The following is a 26,071-nucleotide window of genomic DNA, read 5'->3' on the forward strand; positions in this document are numbered from 1 at the left end:
GGTTGCCAACAGGTGACCACAATCAGCTTGACACTGTCCATCCTGCATAATGTTAGGCTGGGCACGGGGGTTCATACCTGGAAACTTAGCACTTTGGGAGGCCAGGGAGGGGAGGATCACTTGAGCCCAGGAGTTTGAGACCAGCCTGGGTAACACAGTGAGACCCTGTTTCTAAATATATATATATATTTAAAAAACAGGTAGGTCCTAGTGAAACTAACGCATAGAGTCAGGAATCAGCAAGGCTTCTTTGGGCTTGAGATGCATTCGCAGCTCTCCTGAGAAGTCAGCTGTAGGTACAGCTGCCTTTGCAGGATCCCTGGTGAAATGAAAGCATCCCGGGTCCAGATCTCATCCACTGCCTGGAAATTCTGTTCCTGACCTGTAATATCAAGAAACAATTTTATTTTACATTTATTTTTTTTTGAGATGGAGTCTTGCTCTGTCGCCCAGACGAGTGCGGTGGCGTGATCTCGGCTCACTGCAACCTCCGCGTCCCGGATTCAAGTGATTCTCCTGCCTCAGCTTCCTGAGCAGCTGGGACTACAGGCATGTGCACGCCTGGCTAATTTTTGTATTTTTAGTAGAGATGGGGTTTCACCATGTTGGCCAGGATGGTCTTGATCTCCTGACCTTGTGATCCACCTGCCTTGGACTCCCAAAGTGCTGGGATTACAGGCGTGAGCCACCGTGCCAATACAGATAATTTTTGGTGATATAATGGTTTTTGTTTAAAAAAGAAAAAAGTGGAAGGAACGGAAAAGAGTCTATATGTAAAACTTAAAACCTTTGTCATCAGTGGTAACTGCATACAAGTGCAGCGTTAGCTCTCAGTGGTATGGAGTTATAGAGTATGAGGAATTCTGGGAGAACTACAATATAAATTTTGAAATTAATTTAAGCAATTGAAAGTACATGTAATTTTTGTCCTGGAAAATGGTGAAAACACATTCTTCCCATATATTCTTATATCAAAAGCTATGTGGGCTTCTCAGGAGCCTTTGTTTGTCTCCAGGTGTGCACAGACTACTCAGATTTTTATCGCTGGCATTGGCTTTTTTCCCTGATAGCTAATACAGCATCCTAATGTACAATATTCTGAAATAAAATGGATATATTTATTTAAAATTATCATCTTCCACTCAAGGAATTCTCTTTTACATATTACATATGCTCTCCAGGATATACTGTGTGAATAACAATATAATCTCATTTGCTTACCATTTCCAGTTTGACATAGTTAAATACAAATGTTTGACCTGATCCTAAATCACTTGCATTATATCTTAGCATGCTCCAGTTCCCATTTCATATCAAAACTTTCTCAGGTGAAATAGTCCTGGGCTTTTTTTTCTACAAACTTTTCTTGACTCTTTAAACTCTTATGATTTAGTGCATGTTCCTATTTTTTAAATGCATTTAAGAAACCTACTGGAAATGACAAATGTTTCAAGGATATGTAGATTAAGTGATCTAAATGGCATTTAAAAATTACTGTTTTTAAAGATGTAAGATTCCTTTCAAAGAGAAAACTTCTTTAATGTATATAAAGAAAAGTGACAAATTATAGTGTATATCCCAGTGAATTTTCACCAAGTGAACAAACTATATACAAACCAGATCAAGAATGAGGACATTATCTTAAACCCTTCTTTACCCCCAGTTGCCACCCCAGAGGTAACCTCCACCCTGACTTCTGTCACTATACATTAGTTTTGCCTACATTTGAATTTTATAGTAATCGAATCCTACAGTATGTACACTTTTGTGTCTGGCTTCTTTCATTCAACATTTTATTTGTGAGATCATCTACCTCTGTTTTAATGGCTTTCACAGCTTGTTTAAAAAAATAGGAGGAAGAACCATATTTCCTTGACTACCCCGGTAAAACTACATCATTCTGATAGCAGTAAATGAATGAATGTCCGTCTGACCTTGGGCAAGTCACTTAACCTCTCAATTTCTCATCTGTGAAGAAAGGATAATAATACCCTCTCTGACCGCCTTAAAAGGTTGCCAAAGACAATGCAATAAATTAGGGGAAAGCACTTTAAAACATATAATGAAGAACTATATGAGTATGTTATTGTTATTATCACTCAGTTGTTCTCTCTAGAGTAAATTACAGGTGAGTGTGGATTTATATACCAGATGTATTCCTGTAAAGTTTTGTATAAATTAGATTTTCTTGAATCAACATATTTTGAATGTGCTAGGGAATTTTGCTGTTTAAAGAAATCCTATTCAGAATCTTTCTGCAAATCAGTGTAATCCTCTAATTCTTCTCAGCAAACTGAATTTCTACTTTTTATATTTGTTTAAGATGAATATTTCTCCAATCTAAAAATCTATCTTTTTAAAAAGAAATCATGATTTATTAACTTGAACAGCACCTGTATATTTTAACTCATACCAAAAAGAGAAGAGGATACTAGAAATATAACTGCAGTTTCCATGAGGTGGAAATTTTTCTTTTTTCTCTCTCTCTTTTATTATTATTTTTATTATACTTTCAGTTCTAGGGTACATGTGCACAACGTGCAGCTTTGATCCATAGGTACACATGTGCATGTTGTTTTGCTGCACCCATCAACTCATCATTTACGTTAGGTATTTCTCATAATGCTATCCCTCCCCCAGCCCCCATCCCCTGACAGGCCCGGGTGTGTGATGTTCCCCGCCCTGTGTCCAAGTGATCTCATTATTCAATTCCCACCTATGAGTGAGAACATGCGGTGTTTGGTTTTCTGTCCTTGTGATAGTTTGCTCAGAATGATGGTTTCCAGCTTCATCCATGTCCCTGCCTGCAAAGGACATGAACTCATCCTTTTTTATGGCTGCATAGTATTCCATGGTGTATATGTGCCACATTTTCTTAATCCAGTCCATTATTGATGGACATTTGGATTGGTTCCAAGTCTTTGCTATTGTGAATAGTGCTGCCATAAACATATGTGTGCATGTGTCTTTATAGTAGTATGATTTATAATCCTTTGGGTTTATACCCAGTAATGGGATGGGTGGGTCAAATGGTAATTCTAGTTCTAGATCCTTGAGGAATTGTGAGGAGGAAATTTTTCTTAGAAACTTAGAAATTTTCTTTCACATATTGTGGGGGGGGGGGGGGGGGGGGGGGGGACCTGAAATCTGCTAGGGAGAAAAGTACATTGTATCAATAGTTCTGGTTTTAGAACTACTTAGTGGTATATGACTATAGTCTGTGATCCTTTTTACTGATCTATAAAATGTAGGTAATAATTCCTATTCTACCTGTCTCACTGGGTTATGGTGAGAAGCAAGTGAAATGATAATATGAAATGTTTTATGAACCACAAAGAGTTCCATAAATGAGAAGTATTACTATTAAAACAAATGTCTGGTGATATAACTTGGCATACAGAAAGGCTGCTGTAAGAAATGTAAGGGCTAAGAACAGTTGAATAATAGCTACCAATTAAATTACAACATGTCAAATACTGCAATTAAGAGTGTAATTTATTGCTTGTGTCCTGTTTGTAGTTGTTGTTTTAGCCGTCCCCCATATATCGTATCTTCTTACATTATTAATTTTTCATAACATTCCCCTTCTCACCCACTTATTAAGACAAACAAAAGATAATAAATACCACTACTCTCATCTTTTTCACATTATGTAAACCCCACTACATTTGTTGGTTTGTGTCATGGAGGAGTGCTTGATTACATAAGGGTCTTAAGAGGCGCTAGAGAATTGTTATAAATTTAAAATGTCTGTGATGATGAAATGAAGAAGCTAGAAACAATCTAAAATTAGCTCTTGAAAAACTTTATGAGTGTATCAGGTAGGGAATTAGTTTTCATAATCTAAGATATATAGTTTATATTGCAGAAGTAGTCATCTGATGATTAACAGCATCTATGATAGAATAAAAAGGAGTCCACATTTATTTAATCCTGCCATGCATCTATTCTGTAAACATGACCTTCGGGTTTCCAGGAAGTTCAGGATGAGCTTTTAAAACCCAGATCTTGCACTTAAATAAATTTGACTCCATCTAAATAAGGAGAGAGCTGCTGTATCTTCTAAAACTAGACCCAAGAATGAAACAAAGGAATGACCATAATTGGAAGTGATCAAGTTCTGAATCCTAGCACAAATGATCTTTATCTTTCAGTTCTTCAGAAATTTAAATCGTTTTTAAAATAGTATTTTAAAAGGTATCTTTCCTTTCGATATTCTTGCTGTTTCTTTCTTTGACAGATGCAGAAATTTTCAAAAGCGTGAAAGATAGACGGTATCGAAAAAAATATACCAAATAGCTCCAGTTTCATGTATATTATTTTTGTTCCAAATTGTCTATATCCAAGGTTTCAGAGACCAAATCACTTTCCTGTTCTGAAACTCTTTATTCCTTTCTTCTCCTCCCCTAAATATATATAAACTCCATAACATACTCATTTATCTTCTACTGAATTATAAGAATACTTAAAATGTTCCTCATTGGGCCCTAGTGGTATCTGAGAGTTCAAAACTCAGAAATATTTGCTGTTGTAGTGCCGTAAAGTGAAATTTGGACTTTTGTCCAAACAGTTTACAGATACTTTTAGTTTATTTTAATTTTACCTGTAAACACATTTAATACGTTTGGGTCAAGTGAATATAATGTTTTTAAAATATTAATTAATAACATAAGCATGAAAATGTTTCAGTTGCATTTAAAATAAAATTGAAATAACCAGTATGTAAAGGTTTACTTTAAATGTGTTCGATTTATAATGTATTGCTATCCCACGGATTTGCTAAAACTCATGGCTTTCCTTCACTGTGCTTTCATCTGCCTGCTATCTTGATCAACAGATGGCAGACACTAAAGACAACAGCAGACTTCCCGATTTGGATCTGGCAGAGGAAACAAGACCCCCAAACCTTCAAATCACAAATAACAAAAATGACTGAAATCATCTAATTGTAGTTAGTTACTAGACGAAATTTTGACAACAAAACCTTATTTGGTAAAACTGCATGTCCTTCAGTTGTGCACTCTGCCTGCTGAGATGCCTTAGCAACCATTCTAATGCTTTACCAGCCTCCCTTAATCTGATTGTCCATGAAGTACATATAAATGGCACACCTGCAGGGCTCTTCCCACCTCCTTGGCACTTTTGCCCAGGGCCTGTAGTATGTTTTTCAAATGGACCAGAGAAAGCAGACAAGTGATGCCTTCTATTTCTGGTACTGCCCTGCCACCCCTTCCAGGGAGTCCTGCCGTAGAATCAACACAGTGGAGCTGTGTCTCCCCAGCCTTGGGGGACCTGCTCTGTGTTGATTCCTCTGTGCACAGACTTTTCTCTAGAGGTGTCTAAAGGTCGCTTAGTGAGGTGATAGGAAGGAACGTTTGACTCTTCTTTGAAGCTGGTTCTGTCTCCTGGAAACAAAACGTCATCTTGGGGAATATTTTCAACAATGATTTAGGAGCGTGATTATGTAGCAGAAAGACAGTCTCAACAGCTGAGTAGATGACTCTGTCTGTATTCCTCTCTCATTACTTCATTTTGTTTTCCTTAATGACCTCCAGGCTGTGAATCAGCTCTAATATTAACTATTTTTTACAGTGGCTCAAACTCAAGGTCTAATAAGTTCTATCATTTGGGCAAATTAAGGTATCTCGGCCTTAGATTCCTCATCTGTAAGGAATGATGAAACTAAACGGTGTGAGTTCCCTTCCAACTCTAAAGTCCTGTCATCCTGCTCTGTTTCTATTATGAATGCACAGATGCATATTATATGTATCTATTATATATGTTCTGTAAATAATTAAAAGCAATGAACAGTCATATACTAAGCTTTTAATAGAAGAAAGTCTTAAAAATTGTCTCCTTCCTCAAAACCATAATCAACTTCTCTAGTTGTCACTGCTTTTAACTTTAGAATTCAGCTTATTGTAGTTCTACTGAAGCAAAGTAAGTGATTCTTGTATGAGAATATTAACTAAGTTATAATTGATCTGTCTCATCAAATTCTCATATTTCATCATTAGATAAAGAAGAAATTTTTAAAAATAGAGTTAAGTCTGTTTGAATGTGCTTCACCTTTGCTGACTTAGGGCAAATGTACAAGTTTTAGGGCAAGGGGAAAAATGGGAGTCCTTATACAAAGTGTCTAAATATTTAAGTTATAAACCAACCTAATGAAACTGTTCAGTAAAATATGTTCTATCCTCCAACCTTTACAGATATATTCTCATGATGACTTGGAAAGTTCAAATCTAGAATTCTTGCCCTCCTTGGAATTCAAAGCCACAGTGTGGTGGCACGAGGAGGGCTGTAACTAGCCCTAGTCCTATCCTTGGCCTGCTTCCCTTCTCTCCCGCACCTTCCTCCATTCCTCAACTTGATAAGACTCAGGCTCTAACTTTATAAAGGGTTCTTGAATGCTCACAGGACCAAATTTCATCGATCCCCCTCAAAATACCCACCTCTTCGCCTTCTCTTCCAATTTGTTATGGTGCACACCAGTGGTATGGTTCACATTCAGAAGAACAGGCCTGGGAAGAGGCAACACAGAGTCTTTGAAGTGAGCTCAAGTCACTGGGGCAGAGAATTCCAGAGTCCTTAGTACCTGAAGGTCAGGTGGCTGGGGGGCTGGTAGGGCTGAGGGTGGAGGGTATGTGTACGGGTAAGCATGTTCTCTTAGACCCATGGATTCCTAACCCCCTGGGAATCACAACCAGAAAAGGGCCCTTTAAAGCATGGGCTCAAGACAAAAGCCTCCTTGCCAGATCTAAGGGAAGTTCAGGATCCATGTGTCTGAGTGGAGCCTCAAAAAAGAAATAGATTGCTGCTTGGTCACCTCCTTTGAGGAAACCTCACACACATGCATACACTTTCACACTCCCCCAAGCTAAGTTAGAAGCTGTCTTCTCCCCTCCTTCACAGCATTTATCACATCATATAATAGTTTTTGGTACTTAATGTGTTTAATAAACAGAATGACTGAATGATGTGAGTTAATCAATTAATAAATCAGACTCTAGTACAAATAAATGAGCTTTATGTTTTTCTCCCAATAGATGTCATGTCATTATGCCCCAAGGGTAGGATTGGGCAGGATAAATCCAACAGAATTACATAAAATTGCTCTTCTTTTTCTTCTTTTGTTTTGTTTTAGAGACAGGTTCTTGCTCTGTCACCTGGCCTGCAGTGCAGTGGCATGATCACAGCTCACCTCAGCCTCAAACTCCCGGGTTCAAGGAATCCTCCTGCCTCAGCCTCTCAAGTTGCTAGGACTAAGGCATGCACCACCATACCCGGATTTTTTTATTTTTATGTTTTATGGAGATGGAGGCTTGCTGTATTGCCCAGGCTTCAAGCAATCCTCTTGCCTAGGCCTCCCAAAGTGGTGGGATTACAGGTGTGAGCCACCACGCCCGGCCTGCATCTTTTTATATTTATATATGTGTTATAGATTATTTGGAGTATATATGTGCTTATAAATATGCATGTTATAACTAAAAGAATGATTTTCATGAGGACAATGGAAAAGTAATTGCATCAATTTCTAGTCACACCATCCGGGTGCGGTGGCTCACGTCTGCAATCCCAACACTTTGGGAGACCGAGGTGGGTGAATTACCTGAGGTCAGGAGTTTGAGACCAGCCTGGCCAACATGGTGAAACCCCGTCTCTACTAAAAATACAAAAAATTAGCTGGGCATGGTGGTAGGTGCCTGTAATCCCAGCTACTCTGGAGGCTGAGGCAGGAGACTCACTTGAACCTGGGAGGTGAAGGTTGCAGTGAGCCAAAGTTGCACCATTGCACTCCAGCCTAGGTGACAGAGCAAGACTCGGTCTCAAAAAAAAAAAAAAAAAAAGCCCCAAATTCTAGTCACACCATATGGCTATTTATTAAGTAGTATATAAAAGGTTTAGAAGAAATCTTAGAAATAATTTAGCTTAGCATTTCACAGAATAACATCAGAGTGAAAAAGAAACTGCCAAGGTTACAAAATAATTAGTGGCGGAACCAGGCTAGAATCCAATTCACTGATTTCAGTCTTGGGTGTTCTATTGTCTAGATCTGCACTGTTCAATGCAGTCAGCATTAGCTACATATGGCTATTTAAATTTAAAGTTGGCCAGGCTCTTTGGGAGCTAGCACTTTGGGAGGCCCAAGTGGGTGGATCACTTGAGCTCAGGAGTTTGAGACCAGCCTGGGCAACACGGTGAAAACCCGTTTGTACAAAACAAACAAACAAAAACAAAAATTAGGCTTGATGGTTCATGCCTGTAGTCCCAGCTACTTGTGGGGCTGAGACAGTAGGATCACTTGAGGCTGGAAGGTGGAGGTGGAGGTTGCAGCAAGTCGAGATCACGCCACTGCACTCCAGCCTGGGTGATAAAGTGAGTCCCTGTAGAAAATAAAAAATAAATAAATAAATAAATAAAATTTAAAATTCAGTATCTAAATATTGTACTGGCCACATTTCAAGTGCTCAGTAGCCATATGTGATTGGTGGCTATCCTATTGGTTTGACCAATATAGAATGTTTCTATTATTATAGAAAGTTCTGTTATTAATAGACAGTCCAGATCCATCTAGGTAGAAAACAGATCTGAATAGGATATGACTATATATTATAATCTTAAATTTAAGAACTTTTTCTGTGGATCATGAGTTATTTAAATTCTAGCAGCCAGTGTTTCTCAGCATTGTTGATTTAAAATAGGAAAAGCACTTACACTGCTAAATGGAAATATTTTTTACTGAGTGTAGTGTAGGGTGATAGGCTTTTGTGAACCATAAATTTGTTTCCTTTATAGTACTCGAGGGAAGTATGTTTAATCACAGAGGGCAGAGAAGCCTGTTAATTTTTTCTTTCTTTTCGGATCATTTCCATTTTGGGTTTAGCAATAAGAAGCAGTTTATTAAATATTTTGAAGAGATGGAGTGAGCTAATTTTAGTGTGGATATCTGGCGAGAGGTAATATAGAGTCTCTGTTTTGGAATCTGATCAAAAATAGATTTTTATATACCTAGATTTATCTTTAATCTATGGTATTTAATGCTCAATATTTAGTCTTGGGTTCTGGTTTTGTCAAGTGGTGAGAAAAATGTATTACTTCTTTAATTTCCTGAGCTTTAAGAGACCTCCCTTAAAGAGGTCATAGCCTCATGATTTTGAGAAACACCAATAAATGAATCATCCTGGTTTAATATTTTCCTCAAAAATTCAGCACATGAGATAGAGAAGTCAAAAAGAATTTACTCTTTTAAAAAATAACTACCACATGTAGAACTTTTTTTCATCAAATGCTCATGAATACATATAATGACATGTCATCTTCCTAACAGGCTCTGGGTTGTAGAGGAACTTTTTCAAATAATAGGAATTATGGGGTGATATTACTGAAACAAAAATCTCTGATACTTAAACAGAACAACTGCCTCAAAACTGGGAACTCTTTCAGTGATAGAGTTATGATAGTATGAGTGTTGAAATAATGGTGGAAAGCCAGTAAACAGAATTTAATAATTTTTAAATTCATTCATTCATTGTTTCCATTTAGTCAATAATTATTTATGTGTTAGGCACTAATCTAGGTGCTGATGATATGAAATATATGGCCTGAGGAAGTTGCTATCTAGTCAAGTGGATTTTTAAAGCAGGTAAATAGGTTAAAATATAGCCAGTTGAAACGTGCTAAAGAAACACAAAGGGTAAAAACAAGCTTTGTCTGGGTGCGCTGGAGAAGGCTCACGAAGGAAGTGAGTTATGACCGCTGGGCCTTGAAGAATGATTAAGAACTTCACATGAAGACTGATTGGAGAAGGATATGGACTTCTTGGGAAAATATAAATGATGAAGTGTGACTGAAGACAGGATCTATGAAAGACCTGAAACAAGAGATGAGGCTCTCCCTTTTCAGCACTGTCTTGTTCTGCTCTTGTTTATGCTGTGTTCCTTCATACCCACTTCAACTAAATCACGAGCTTTTACATTGAAAACATTGCAGTGCACTCTCTTATATTCTAAACATTTCCCAACAGTTTCCAGTTGGCATTTCTACACACTTAAGCTATGAAATCCGAATCTTGTAAAACATCACTTGAATTACACTCCAGACATATATATAATAGTGGCTAGAGTTTATGTTTCTTAACCTTCCCACATCAAACACCCAAGCAGAACATGGCATTTTATATACATGCATCTTAAATGATCCCTTCTTAAGTAAGACAAATTTCCTCTTACTCTTTATAAACCAAGTTTATGTATTTTGTGATCTCATGATGCATTACACCAGGTTAATATCTTTCAAAAAATTGTAATTAAAATCTGTTGTACCAAACCCTTGAGAAAGTCTGGTACTAATGTTTTATGACTCCATCAGTTAGATTATACGTGTTATCATTCTTCCCTTTGGAACTAGACTTTTAAAAGTATTTTCTTCATTTTGCCTAACTTTTATTAAATCATGGAAAAATTCTTAACTCGAAAAGGAAATAATTTTAAATGGCTTAATAGTTTTGGGCTTTTATCCTCCCTTTCACAGATGGACCACCTCTTTTTTTGTTCCCTGTGTTTTTTATTACAGAAGCTAGTTGTATATTCTCGTGTCCAGAAATGACCAGCAGCTCTCAGAGCTTCAGATTTTACTGTTAGTCATCAGGGACAGAACAGGAACTGTGTCCGCCCCCTACATCATTTCCTAATAGCAGGCAACCAGAACTTGCCTTAAAACATGTCCCAAGAGGCATCCTAAAGCACATCATTTAGGAACTCAGCATCCTGTTTAAGTAATTAATACCTCAATCAAATTTGTGCTAACATCAGTAGTGTCAGAAAAATTCATTAATTTTTTTCCATCCCATGATGTATCTTTTTGTGTGTTTTTTTTTTTTTGTTCACAAACTGGAAAGTACAGCCAATGCATAATGGTCACAGCATCATTCTTTTCTTAACAGCCTACTTTGAAGATTTACTTGGGTTGATAATTCTATCTACTGTTTGCATAATTGTTTTCTGAAGTGCATTGGAGACCGTAGGCCTACATACACATACACAACACTCTCAATTGTTAATGATACCATATAATTTGGATGATTTTGTCTTTGCTGTATTCATATGGAAGTCATGACCTAAATTCCTCTACTCACGCTTGCAATTAGAGGTAATCTGGAGGCTATTAGAATAGGCCAGCAATGTTAGAATGAGTCAGGTGAACAAAAAGAGTAAAAAATCCTGCCATTCCTATCTTGAAACACTATTGTCTAAAGTTTAAGAAAAAACAAAACAAAACCTGATTTGCTTTATGTATCCATTTATTCATTTCTTTAATTTTTATCCTACTCAAAGTAAACATCATTGTGCTTACAAGTACCTACAAGGCCATACACATACAATTGTTCTTTCCTGTTCGTATCCCCATCTCCCGCTACTCACTGATAGCCTCCTTGGTGTTCTTTGAACACACTTAGCATGTGCCCAACTCTTGGTCTTTGCATTTGCTCTTCCCTTGCCTGGAATATTCCTCCCCCTTCTATATACATGGCTCTTTGCCTGACCTCTTTATCACTGAGAGCTTCACTAAATGACCCCCCCCCCACCCCGCACACACACACACACACAATTTAAACTATTCCATCTACTTCTTACAATCCATATCCCCCTCTTTGCTTTAGCACTTACCACCTGACACAATTTTATATTTTATTTGTTTACTGTCTTACTACATTCACTAGTATATGAAGTCCAGTGGTATGCATTTTTATCTTATTTTGTTTTGAGTGCTCACTGAGTGGTCATTTTGTTTTGCCTTATTTTGTAAGCAAAATAGCACCCAGTAGGCTCTTAAAAACTATTATGTGAATGAATAAATGAATTAACCTCAAAATGATTCACTGAGCAATCACTATGTGCCAGCTACTGTGCATGATAAAGGTAATTTAGAGTGAGTAAAGAAGTAACCAGACAATTATGATTATTGTTGGTAAATTCTAGGAAAACGTCATAGGGGTGCTTTGGAGAACAAAAGAAGGCACCTAACCCCAAGGGTGAGGGCTCTGAGCTCTGATATTTGGAATGGATGCAGGAGAGGACAGGGGAGAAGAAAGCCTTTTATAGGAACAGACAGAGGTGTAGAACTATGGAAGCCTGGCTTATGCAGAAAACTGCAACTACTGCCAAATCTCAGACTCTTCTAAAAGGCTATGAAAAGGCATTGAAAGATATTTAAGTATGGGAAAGGTATGAACCTATTAGGGGAAGCTCACGCAGGCAGCAGTGTGCAGAAAGGATTGGAGGAGACCAAAAGCAGGGTGGTCATTAGGTGAACGTTATGTTAGCTAAGGGAACGAGAAATGGGTTTAACAGGAATGTAGCAATGTGACTGGAGAAGAGGGCTGGACCATAGAGATATTCTTAAGTATCTGATGGACTGAAGTAGGAGTAAAACTTTACTCTGAGGCCCGAGTAACATGATTTTGGTAAGCAAGTCACCAACATGAGGTCTATCATGTTTCTTTAAGTTTCTCACCATATGCTGAATACTGTACATAAATGTTTAGATATGGAATCTAGCAGGGGAGAGGAAAAATTGGAAAGAAAATCAAGTATACTATATAATTTCTTACTGCGTTTACAAATTTTTATCTGAACTTTATTTTGCATAACTTTCCATGGTGTTTTCTGAAAAATTATTAAAACTGGTATAAAGATTTATATGCAGATTAGTGCCGTTACTCCATGTTTAGAATTTTTCAGTGACTCTTTGAGTTTTTGTCTTTTTGATAAAGTTATACGCATGATGCAGAATTCTTCAATAAAAAGTTTTTACAATTTATATCACCCAGAACCTGTATTTAAACAGGTGTATTTTAAGGTTCTAATTATAGTTGACGTTTCTGGAGTTTAAAGAAATGTAGCTTAGTATGTTGAGATTCTGTATGTTACAGTTTTTAATCTTGACATACATGCAAAAAAATTATTTTGAAAAAAACTAGATTTTTTCATCTTAACTGGTTATATACAAAGTATATGCAAATATAAATAAAGAAGGACTGCTTCATCGATTAATAAAGATGAACCGAAAAGATTATGACTCTAGGTTGGAAATCTACTTGATCCAAACTTACTAAATCATGAGGATAACAATAATGGAATTGTTTTAGAAATCTTGAATCACTAGAACAATTGACTTTAATTTTGGGAATAGTCAGCATTTGTTTGACGAGTGAATAATGAATTTATGGCATGATTCATCCAAGTTGTGCAGGATGAAAATATAAACAAGTGTAAGGAAGATTAGATAGGCTAGGTGTAGTAGCTCACACTTGTAATCCCAACACTTTGGGATGCCAAGGTGAGAGGATCGTTTGAGGTCAGGAGTTCGAGACTAGTCTGGGCAATATAGCAAGACCCTGTCTCTACAAAACATTAAAAACTTAGCCAGACATAGTGACATGTGCTTGTAGTCCCAGCTACTTGGGAGGCTGAGGCAGGAGGATTGCTTGAGCCCAGGAGTTTGAGGCTGCAGTGAGCTATGATCACGCCACTGCGCTCCAGCCTGGGCAACAGAGTGAGACCCCGTCTCAAAAAGAAAAACAAAAATAAAAAAAAGATTTGATAAATTAATGAATGTTTCTATGGTATTTGCCCATTACTTTATAAACTTACCTTTGTACCAAAAACTGCAAGACTAATCAAATGTAATCATCTTAACCAACTGGTAGCAACATACCCTAATTTGAAAATCAATTTTTGGGTAGGGAAACTTGGATTTGTAAGCTTAACTTTAATTACCACAGTGTTATAGATATATAATGGTATTATTAATCTAAGGGTACTCAAAACAAATGTATATAAGTAAAATCTTGCTCAGTAAAAATAACTAGTATTTCTGGATGTGTGCATGCATGCACACGTGTCTGTGTGTGGTGTGTGTGTGTGTGTGTCTGTCTGCCTGTCTGTACTTAAGTGTCCTATATTTTATTCTGCCTTAATCCCAGGTCACCCCCTAGTAATGGATGATACTCTTGTTAGATCTCTACCATTTTTCCTGCCAGAGAGATAAAAGAAGTATATGCACATTTCTGGTAACTGTGAATATATTCTTGGCAGCATAGTTATGAAAATTCTGTAAGACATGTATTCCCAATTTAAAATTAATGTTAAATCTTAAAAACTGCTTTTATTTTTAGAAGTTACCAGAAGCAGCAGTAGTTTCCTAACAGTGAAGGAAAATATTGTCTTTGTAGCCATCCTTAGATTTTCATTAAATATTGTGTTAAAATATACAACTTATTTAATTTTATGAATTTCAGAGTTATGATTAGTCATTCTAAATCTCTGATTTTATGTGATTATGCAACAGAGACCAAATTAGAAAATATCAGATATGTTATTCTCTAATTAAAATACTTGATGTAGAATTCACTCTTATTTTCATTTGAAATATCCCCTTCCAGGGTTATATATCAATGTGATGAAAGAGACAATTTTAGTGAACAACATTTTTTTTCAAGTGGCAGTTAGGTTTACAGTGGGAAACAAGCCTTTGTGAATTGAACATACACATTCTCAGTCTAAATACTGAATTAATGAACTCCTTGTTCTATGATTTCCTTTCTAACGTCAACATTTTAAGAAGTAAAGGACTCTAGAGACACTGGAGAAAATGGAATGATAGACAATGATAAAACCCAAGTCCTTTCTTGATTCTCAGATCTCCTATCACCACAACCTCCAAATTCTGCCCTTACTTGGTATGATAACATGAACATTTACTTCCCAAACAATTTACCCAAGTGAGGAAATGATTAAATATGTTTATATGCTAAGGGGAAGAACTAGTGAAGAAGTGGAGCCTCTGATACAGATGCAGGGGTAACTGATTGCAAAAGATCCCTGAGGACAGAGACAAGGATGGATTCCAGAGTATACCAGATGAATTTGCCTTGTATAGGAGGAGGGGCTCTTCTTCCCCTGATACAGGAAAGAGGTACACATACATTTGGTTTGATGAGAGACAAGATGTCGAGGGAATTTACACTTGATAGTCTCTATTTTCTTTGCAAAATCTAAAACAGGGAGAATTTTAAATAGAGGGAGTGAGATAAGTAGAGAGAATGTCTGACCACACAGATAAAGCAAATAACAAGCTCATTAAACAGTTGGTTAGTTGAGTAAATTAAATAGAAATATATAAAGGCAATATTGCACAGTGTACTTTCAATAACCTAAAGCTGATTATATGAGGAAATTGTTAGTCTTCCTGTGAGGATTGCAAAATAACATGAGGAACAGATTCTCTGAATGTTCCTAAACATTATATATTTTTAATAAAAAGGATGCATGAACAGATCTTCCTCTAACAACCACCCTAGTGTTTTATTTAGTGTTATAGAGTAGGCATGCAACATGCTGATTAACTGAAATGTCACACACTGAAAATAAGCTGGTCGTTAGTTAAATGTCATGGAATAAAGAGCTTTTAACATGAAATGATGAGTGTCTATAACTTTGCTGAAACATACTAAAAAATATTTTTGAAAGAACTGGAAGAAAATGCTTAATAGTTATATTTTAAAATAGATACAAATAGAAATATAGCTATATCTCTTTGAGTTATTTTCCACTGTCTCAAAGCCATGCCTTGCTCTAAATAAAGCCAAGAGAATCCCAACACTGACTTTGTGGTTGAAAAACTGCTAAATCTCAAAACTGCTGCATTTCCATGCTGTATAAATATTCTCATTCATCTCACTAAATCTCCTCCACCCAGTATTTTAGTCTAAGAAACAACTGACAGCATCTTTTGTTCCCTTTTCTAGTATATACTCGGTATCATAGTTGACACTGGCCTCCCCTAGTTTGTAAACAAGTTTTTGTGCAGGTTAGTTGACTATATTTCCTAAGAGGAAGAATAGAGAAAAAAAAACAAAAAAACAAAAAAACATGTTTCTTTGTGATGGCATTCAATTATTTCCTTTGCAAATCTGCTTACTGAAGATTTGCAGGCGCAGAAGTCATCTAATGTGTCCATTTACTGAAAAACTACATTGCATTTTAACTGCTTCTAAGGACTGTATTTTCAGCCTTTTAAATGAGATTAATGTGATACATTTATAGGTATTTTTTTAAAAAACAACACGTGCTGGAACAGCAAAGATTATTTTTTAATAGCGAGGACAAATCAGAATCCTGCTCTATATGCTTAATGTTTTTCACAAGAAAATTAGAAGAAAAGATCCATGTAGTAGTTCAAACTGAAATTTTTCTTTCCTTTTTTTTCCTGATATATGAAATGTCAACATAGTTCAGTAGAGCAAAGAGAATCTTAGAGAATAGGACAGTTTAAATTGGTCATCTAAGCTTAAGTGGCTGTAATATTATGTTAATTGAATTATTTTTCTTTTTTAGGGTCCTCTAGGGCCTCCAGGACAAAAGGTAGAGTATAAACAACAATACTGTGAAAGTAATTATGCTCTCATGACCTAATGGCAAGCAGGAGAGGTGAATGAAATTAGCTACTGTAAGCCATGCTGAAGCAGTTAGTCTGGTTTGTGCATTCTGCTTTCTAAAAATACAGTCATATAATGTGAGCATTAGATGTCTAATTGACTCCATTATAAAAAATTCAACAAATCCAGAGCAGACTCTTTTTAAGTTGTCTGCTGAACTTGTCCGTTACTGAATTTTTAATTCAAATACTGGTAAAACATTATGACAAAATTTAAAATGTGAAAGATAATTTGATATTGCAAAATGAATGCATGGCCTTCCTCAATTATGTGATTGCCAAACGGCCAGGGAACTGAGCCGAAAAAAAGGATATTACTGGGTTCACTATATTCAAGTGGCCTATTGGTGTCCTTCTTGCTGAGGTAACGTGAAAAGTGACTTCCTGATAGTCATTTCATTGTTATCCACAATCATCAGAATTGACCATTAAATTCTGATGGAGAGGCCAGATGCAGTGGCTCACGCCTGTAATCCCAACACTTTGAGAAGCTGAGGCGGTTGGATCACCTGAGGTTAAGAGTTAGAGACTAGCTTGGCTAACATGGTGAAACCCCTTCTCTACTAAAAATACAAAAATAGCTGGGTGTGGTGGCACACGCCTGTAGTCCCAGCTACTCAGGAGGCTGAGACAGGAGAATTGCTTGAACCTGGGCGGCAGAGGCTGCAGTGAGCTGAGATTGTGCCACTACACTCCAGCCTGGGTTAGACAGAGCAAAACTTGGTCTCAAAAACAAATTTTTTTTTTCAAATTCTGATGGAGAAGATCTAGGGTTTGCAAAATTACACCTATCCTATAGTAGTAAATATCTTAATAGCAAATAGATGGCATTTTGCCAACAAAATATCACTAATTCCTCATTCCCCCATCCTTATACCCCTCAATCGGGGAGGGGGGTATTTAACCCGCGGAAAACTAAAGAAAACAATTGTATTATAACAGGTGGAAAAGTGATTATTCTTTATCTTTGGAATCCATCAAAGATAGAGACTTTTTATCCCCCAAGCACTGGGCATGTGGCATCTGTTGAAACATAATCCTACAAACCAAGTAAAAGTCCATGGGTTGCGAGACAACTTGTGCATAGGAACACTTTGTCCTTTGCAATAATGTCTCTATTAAGCATGGTGTGAAATTGTAAAGCTACTCTAATCCACATACGACCAGGATAAAATTACTGCTTCAGGCTTCGGGAAGTCCTTTAATGACCCATTCAATATAATCACCGAACGCACTAAGGAACTTGCCATCTCAATTTGTTTTCGTTACAATTACTGTTTTTTCAGTAGACTACTTTTCAGGGGAGTTTTTGGTCTATAATTGCTATTTTAAAAAAATATATTTTCCCCGTTATTATTAAAGAAATGTAATATCATACATCTACTAAGAAAAATCTGTTTTCCAGTTTTAGACAAAGAATAAGCACATTGTATTTAAAATGGTTTCTCCAGAGCCTAAATGGAAGGTGTAATGGAGGGAAATGACATCACTGTTTGAAAATATTTGCTAATGTTTCTGTATCCAGTTAAATGTCATAGATTTTTCTCAGGTAATAATTAGCTTTCTTATTCTCCAGCTCACCCATCTATGTCCAATCATTCATACTCACGCCACTATGCATGTGCACACACATGCCCACACGTGCTCACACACACACACCTTAACTATTTTTGTAAAGAAGTTGTGTTGTTCCTGGTCAGTGTATAACATTTTTTACACCTTTTTGAGTCACTCTGGAAGACATATTCACATTCATGTGGCTTAAACTTACTCCTTGAAAGTCTGGGAGAAAAATGCTTAAAATACAACAAATTTGAGTTTACGACATGGGTCCCTTATTTAACTGCAGAATAAATGGTTGTTATTTTAATTACCTTTTGTTTTATGGTATTTTAACTCATTAAATGCAAGTGTTACTGCTACTGATAGGCGTTTTCCAGATGGAACTAAGCCTATTTATTCTTAAAAACATGAAAATTTAGGGCCATGTGGCCCTCTGATAGGTATGATCAATTTATCATGTAAATTTCTTTAAAACATATTAAAGTTAAGTGGATACTTAGAAGCAAGTTTTAATTTTAACTCTGTAGTTTCTGGAGAAGCTTGAGGAATCTGCTTACATTATATATTTGAACATAGTGGATAAGGTCTGAAAAATAAAACTTCCTAGAAATGATTTAGCAAGGCTTACATAACTAATACAATATAAATTTAGAATTGAAATATTTTGTGTATGATATCAACTGAATTTAATCATGTGTCTCTTTAGGGTTCTACTGGAGCACCTGGAATTCCAGGGATGAATGGGCAAAAGGTGCGTTCTATAAAATATTGTATTTAAAAAATAACTTGGTGACCATTGAAATCACAAAATTATTCTAGTTCATAATGTTAGTAATAAGCTTATATGCTTATAAAAACACTACGTATACTTTTGAAATACAGGAAGATTGTGCTACAAATGACCAAATTAGTTTAATTTTTAAAGATGCATTAAAGAGTCAGGAATTCTTTGAAAATTTTCCATTTCAAGTATTTTGGATGTGTTACTGTTCAGTAAATTATGTATGTGATGCAACTATATCTTTCTCATAAATAGATATGGAATTGGAAAAATTTATGTTTAACATTGATTGTGATAAACAAAATGCACTTTAGTTTATTCTGGTCGTGGTAAAACTAATATGTATTAATAATTGGCTAACAAAAGTTATTCTCATAGAAGGAACTAGTAAAACTTTCTGAATCCAGAAGGAAGCTCTTTTCACTGTTAAGCAAAAGTAGAAATTAAATAGGTTTGTCCGGCTTTGGTATTACATACACTTTTATTGTACTGTTAATAATGAGGGGAAAAAGTAAAGTGAAAGAAACAACAATACACTCTACATACACATGTCTATGTGTTGTATACATTTACTCCTGCAACATACTTACTAGGTGGACAAAGCATAGTTCCTCAACATCCCTGACTGGCTCTTTAGCCTGGAACCTTCACAGAAACCAGGAAAGCCATTGTGGTCGCTGACAAAGCCCATTGCTGAGCCAGTCCGTCAGGAGCCAGGGAGCTGAGCGAGGGACTTTCCTGTCTTCCTCAGAGTTCTTGGCCTGGCCCTTTTATACCCTGTGACCCATTATCTTGCCTTCCCAGAGTATTTTAAATCCACGTACTCTGGACCAAATTCTGAAATCATACGTAACTCAACCCTTTCAGATGCAATAAATACTCCTTGTGATGTTTTCCATCACATCCATCTTTTCTTTCTGTCAATAAGACATAAACAACCACAACTTTAAACCTAGTAAGTTGCTAAGAGCATGAGTCTACCACTCAGAGGCTGTGTGAATTTTGGCAAAGTCCTTGGAATTCTCTGGCCTCAGTTTCTCATTGGTAAAGGGAGACAATGGCGGTGCCTACCTAATAGAGTCAATGAGAGTTAAGGGAGTAAATAGATGTAAAGTCTTTAGACTGTATTTGATATTACCATTAAACTTTTCCTTCACTTCAGTTCAGTGGAGTTCTGAATATTCAGTTAATCTATGTTTTTAAGAGGCTCTCTGTTCCCAGAAGTACTCAATTCCCACATGAAATTAATGTTCTCAGCCAAGGCTTATGGTGTCCTTTAGTCCATAAACCAAACACCGCACACTCACCGGTAGTTAACCATCCATGTCACAGCTACATTTTCCACTTAGTAAAATGCATATCCGTTTGCTTCACAAATCCTGGCAAAGACAGAAGATTTAGAATATTGCAGATCACGGAGGGAAACCTAAGCAAAAATTTAAAAGTGTATTCATTCTCAGATGGATCTGAAAATTATATAACTCAAGATAACATTTAGAAAGAACAAAATACAGATATGGCATAAATACTGTTTTTGACATTGGTGAAAAACAAAACTTGTATGCCTAAGGTTAATAAATGTTTTCCTTTTTCTTCTTTGTTTCTTTTCATTTTTCAACTTTGAGACAATCATGAAACTTTATAGAAACTTTTAACGTGAAACAAAACAACTTTAAAACTGTCACATATACCTTTTGAAGACTGCATATTCTTTATTTTTGCAAAGGAAATATGCAATTTCCTTAGCAAGAGAAAGGAATGTGACATTTTCTTGTCCTAGTCACCAAGTTTAAATTATATTTCAAGGAAATAGACAGTTAATATTTGCAGTTTTATGTCTTGTTATACATCTTTGTGGCATTTTAAAAGTGTTTTCTGTAAAACCCAGGGAAATGAAATGATTTCACACTTTTATGAAGGCATCAGCAAAATGTAATTTAAATTTGTTTTCCCTCCTTCAGAGAACTGAACCTAAAGCTTTGTGTATGGAATTTCTGTTAGGTCTAGTCATTACTTAACATTTGTAATATTTGCTGTATCATTTTTAGGAAAAGAAAGTGTAAAAAACACGAGTCTCCTTCACTGAAACAGCAGGTCACTTAGTAAAAACAAAACTGGCAATAGAGTAATAATTTTATGTACTTAGAGCATATGAGCATATGAAATTAACTCTAGAATTTGTTTTTAAACAATTTTTTTGAACTCTAGACTTTGTTTTTCTGGAGTCTTGAACTCTAGAATTTGTTTTTCTAAGAAAGGAGCTTACAATGACATAATTTTTTTTTAGTAAGAGCACCTCAATATCCTTAAATTGTCTTGAGAAAACATTTTCTTCTCCAATACAATTTTGCTTTTTCCAAAAGAGTACTTTTGATACTTAGAAAAGTTTTCAGACAGTGGTTAGGGGAGGATATAATTTCTAAGCCATCAGAAATATAGCAAATAATATCCAGCTACTTGGGGGCACTGAGGCAGAAGGATTGCTTGAGTCTGGCCTGGGCACCATAGTGAGATCCTATCTCTTAAAAAGAAAAAAGTAAGAAATATGGCCAAAAAACTCAAAAAACAAAAAACAAAAAAAAACCCCTGGGGAATAAAAACTTCTCTTCTTACGTTTGAAAAAAAGAAAGAAAAGTATACTTTTTTAAGAAAACACTGGCCAGGCGTAGTGTCCCATGCCTATAATCCCAGCATTTTTAGAGGCTAAGGCAGGAGGATTGCCTAAGCTCAGGAGCTGGAGACCAACCTGGGCAACATGGTGAAACCCTGTCTCTATTTGAAAAAAAAGAAAGAGAGAGAGAAAGAAAAAAAGAAGACAAAAATGCTCTGTTTCCCATAGAACATTGTCCATCCATTCAGGATGGCAAAATAGGTGAAGGCCTTAGCACATAAACTTGGCGTGACATTTTTCCTACACATTATATTTTACATTTTGATCACCTTGATTGCTAATCTAAATATTTATTTTTATAGTGGTTTTTCATTAAGAGAAAGGACTTGCTTAAGCAGTGGCATGGTATTAGACTCCAATCTTGCCCCTTCTGGCATCACAACCTATGAAGGGCTACAGAGCATCCTTCTGTGAAATGTAGGAGGCAGTGTGGTACAGAGAAAAGGGCATGATCTCTGCATCTGAGAGAGAATGTCCTCATTTGGGCCAGTCACTTAACCTTTCTAAGGTTCCAGTGTACACTATAGAGACAGACCTTGTAGTATTAATTAGGCAACATATTCCTCCAGTAGTATTCTCATGCCTTAAGAATTTCAGCAGGCTGGACACAGTGGCTCATGCTTGTAATCCCAACACTTTGGGAGGCCAAGGTGGGAGGATCGCTTGAGCCCAGGAGTTCAGGGTTACAGTGAGCCATGATCGTGCCACTGCACTCCAGCGTGGGCAACATAGTGAGACCCTGTCTCAAAAAAAAAAAAAAAAAAGTGTCAGCAAATGAGCCCTAGACTTACATTCAAGCAGGGAGGAAAAGCCAGTTGAATTCCTCACAGAGAGGAAATGAATATGCAGAATTATACATAGAGGTAGAATGTGTTCTCTGTACCCTGGCTGTCTCCCTGACCCTAAGGACTAAGGGCCCCAGCTCTTAAGGACTGGGTGGTTGGAATGTCACTGCTATAGATACAAGACACGTTTCACATTATTATGAAAGCACAGTCACCAGCGGGCTGATGTAGGATCCCTGTCCTGGCGTCAGAACACTCTGTACTCTTTCACCTCTTGTGTAGCCTTTGAAGGACTCCTTTTCTCTCTGCATTCAAAGGGGCTTCATTTGTAAAATGAGAGCAGAAGCTGTACCAATTTATCCCTAAGTTTCTCAGAGATACTATGAGTACACAAAAAGTCCCCCATCCCCCATGTCTTGTTTCCAATGCAACTAGCTTTCAGCATCCTCTGTTCCCAATTCTGAAAGCTGATGTTTTCATAATTTGGACTTGTTTCCACCAACCAAGCAGTTAGGGCAGATCTAATGCAAATCCTACCTAAAAATATAAAATGTTATCTATTTCTTCTTTGGCTAACTATATTGAACACAAAAATAATGTAATTCTCCTGAAGATCTTGTTGGTTTAAACATATAACTAACATTTTATTTATCCTCCATAATGTATTCTTTCCCCCACCATGTGTGTGTACATGAGTGCATGCATACAAACACACACACACATAATACATGAAGTGATGTATATTTGAATATTGATCAGTTAGTTCCTACTTCAAATACTCTGGAGAAATGTGAGCTATTTTATGGTCGAAACGTGTTTTTAAAGTGAAGAATTATTTGGCAAAATAGATTGCTGTCTACAATTTTTGTTTACATACTTATGTCAGTTTTTAAAAATCTGAACTGTTAAAAGGTGTTATTAAAACTCTGTATTTTTCTACTTTTTCCTGATTTACATCTTTCTTAGCATCCATAAGAACAGATAATCACTATGACAGTTTATTTGAATAGCAATTAGTGCCCAACACTGTGCAAATGCCGTGAAAGATGAGCTGGAGGCCGGGCGCGGTGGCTCACGCCTGTAATCCCAACACTTTGGGAGGCCGAGACGGGTGGATCACCTGAGGTCGGGAGTTCGAGACCAGCCTGACCAACATGGAGAAACCCCATCTCTACTAAAAATGCAAAATTAGTGGGGCATGGTGGTGCATGCCTGTAATCCCAGCTACTCGGGAGGCTGAGGCAGGAGAATCACTTGAACCCTGGAGGTGGAGGTTGCAGTGAGCCAAGATTGCGCCATTGCACTCTAGCCTGGGCAACAAGAGCAAAACTCCATCTTAAAAAAAAAAAAAAAAGGAGCTCGAGATAGATGAAGTCCATACAAAGTCTTATTTTTACTCCTCTTAATTCACATCCTTGTCTCTTGATTACTACAAAAATAATGTTGAAGATTTTCAGGATTAAAATGAAATTTTTTATGTCTATGTAAGCTAGAATTTTTCTGAGGCCTGCAGAGTCATAGGGATTGTTTCCAAACCAAAAGATAAATATCAGATGATCTTGATTCATGCAATTTTAAGTGCTTTCTAGAGTTTATTGTTATTTTTAAAACTTCAAATATAACATAAATTTAAAAATTGATATGAATGTATCACCTATGAATCCATCACAAATAGCTATGTGATTTTTAAGTAACATTAAATTTTAATTAGTTTACAGTTATGACATTTGAAATTTCTTTTTATCTCTTATACCTGGGTCACACAGTTCTTCACTGACATTAACCTTTACAGCATACTTTTAATGGCATTTTTATTGTAAGTATATTTAGAGAACAGATAAATTGAAGCTCTTAGACTTTCAAAGCTTAAGCCATTGATTCAAATCTATGCAGTGGACAATACAATAAATCTGATATTTTTTATTCCCTGTTCACTTACTATAAACACTAAACACAGGTTTTTTTGTTATTTATTTATATATTTATTGCTACCTACATTCCTGAAGGTTTTCAACATGTAGGGCTGTTTTTGTTTTCTAGTTAATTAGCTTAAAATTTTCCTTTAGCAGAATTTACCCAGTAATTTATTACGCAATATATTTGTGACTTTCTAATGCTAAACTTTAAGAAAAGATATTGAGACTAAATTAAGTGATTGATTGATGATTCCAGATTAGTTAATAGTTCAAGGAAAGTATCTTACAACAATTCAATCTTTTTTGTGTTGAAAGTGAGAATTACATTTTTTAATTTTTCAGTTTTTTAACATTAATAATTGTATACATTAGAATTCCAAGAGTACATGACCATGAATGCTTTCTTCTTAAAGAAGCACCATCATTTCCTGTTACAGATATTTCATAAAGTCAAATCACTTCATCCATTCCTGAGAATGATTTATATATTCTCAGCCATTTTTATACAAAAACCTACTCTACTCTTAAAGACTTTTTTCACTCAATTTTACTTGTTAAGCAGAACACAAGATATTTCTTTTCTTCATGTAATTATTTTTGGGTTTCTTTAGGAGAAAACAAAAAGTTAGTTGAAGGAGGTTTTTTCCTGCTGGCTTGAAATAAAACTATTATAGTAAGATTTTCTTTAAAACCACTTTCCTCCCGACGTTTTTAGGCATGTTACTATAAAGTTTGATACCAGTTACTATTCTAGCAAATGAAAATATTGGGAGAAGGAAGAATAAACAGTTGAAGGATTGGGATTGCTGAGAGAAAGGGGTAGCTGAGAAAGTAAAACTTCTCACTCGCTGCTGCAAAACAGAAAAACAGCGAAGCAAATGTTTATGAATGAATTATGCATCATGAAATCCACTCTTTTCTATTTTAATGAAAAAGCCACTGCATTTTATAGAAGAAATCACAAAAATACCAACATATTACATCTGATTAAATTGTATCCATAATTGGGAAAAGCTTTTTAAAGAAATTTCCCTTAAATGTACTCTTTGAGTCACTTATGAATTTCCTCGATCATTCATTCAACAAATATTTATTTAACCCTTACTAAGTGTGAGGCACCAACTGAACACTGAGTTTACAGCTGTCTCTGCCTCACGGAATTTCTAGGCTAATGGGTAGTAGGGGGATTAAATGAACAATTATATGAAAACTCTATAGATTTTTAAATTAGAATACTGTGAAGTATTATAACAGAAAAGCACAGGGCTCCCTGGCCCGGTGCAAAGGACTAAGAGCGAGCACTTCCCCGAATCGGAGACTTTCAGTGAGGCTCGCAGTATAAATGGGAGTTGGCAAAAGAAGAGGAGCTATCACCATGTTGCAATATTTACAATTTAAACTATAGATAACCTTGGTCTTAGAATTCTGTTCCTAAAACACCGTATTGTTGATATTATTGATCACTATAGGGTTTTTGTATTCATCATGGACAGCTTTTCCTTAAAATTTCTGACTACTAAAATACTAAGTCAATATAAACCACACACCCTGTTTTTGTATCATTAGGTCTAATCTCTGATACTCTTGATTTTGAGATATGTGTTAAAAATAAGACTGTAATGTTATAATTTATTGTCAAAAATCATAAGGGTGAAATCTACCCAGTACCATTTATTTGATGCCAGGCCACATGGCCAAGGGGTAGCCATGATCCAACTGTGAGACAGCATCGGTGGGATTCGTTTATGAGAAACTGAATTCCTTTCAGGATCCTCTTCTCTGTCTTCTCTGCCTAGTTCAGAGAACAGAAGCAGTATAACATATTTACTAAAATGTATCCAGTGTTTATTACCTG

General features: G+C 36.2%; 1 protein-coding gene and 1 long non-coding RNA gene across 30 annotated transcripts in view; one reads left to right on the plus strand and one right to left on the minus strand.

Moving 5' to 3' along the window:
• Nucleotides 1-26,071, plus strand: part of COL25A1 (collagen type XXV alpha 1 chain) — a 505,896-nt gene that overhangs the window by 375,012 nt on the left and 104,813 nt on the right. For all 29 annotated transcript variants that reach the window (XR_001902741.3, XR_647184.4, XR_647185.4 and 26 more), the window contains 2 exons: nt 16,401-16,427; nt 18,770-18,814. Coding sequence is in view for 25 of the 29 variants with exons in the window: in XM_021938695.2 (XP_021794387.2) it covers nt 16,401-16,427; nt 18,770-18,814 (72 nt within the window). In the remaining 4 variants the exon portion in view is untranslated. The remainder of the gene's footprint in view (nt 1-16,400; nt 16,428-18,769; nt 18,815-26,071) is intronic.
• On the minus strand, nt 343-22,663 carry LOC110743310. The gene is made up of 3 exons (XR_002522149.2): nt 22,051-22,663; nt 20,152-20,223; nt 343-382 (listed from the first exon to the last, which is right to left on the minus strand). It is a non-coding gene; the product is annotated as an uncharacterized LOC110743310 (long non-coding RNA).

This window comes from Papio anubis, chromosome 3, assembly GCF_008728515.1.
Source record: "Papio anubis isolate 15944 chromosome 3, Panubis1.0, whole genome shotgun sequence".
NCBI classification, from domain to species: Eukaryota; Metazoa; Chordata; class Mammalia; order Primates; family Cercopithecidae; genus Papio; species Papio anubis.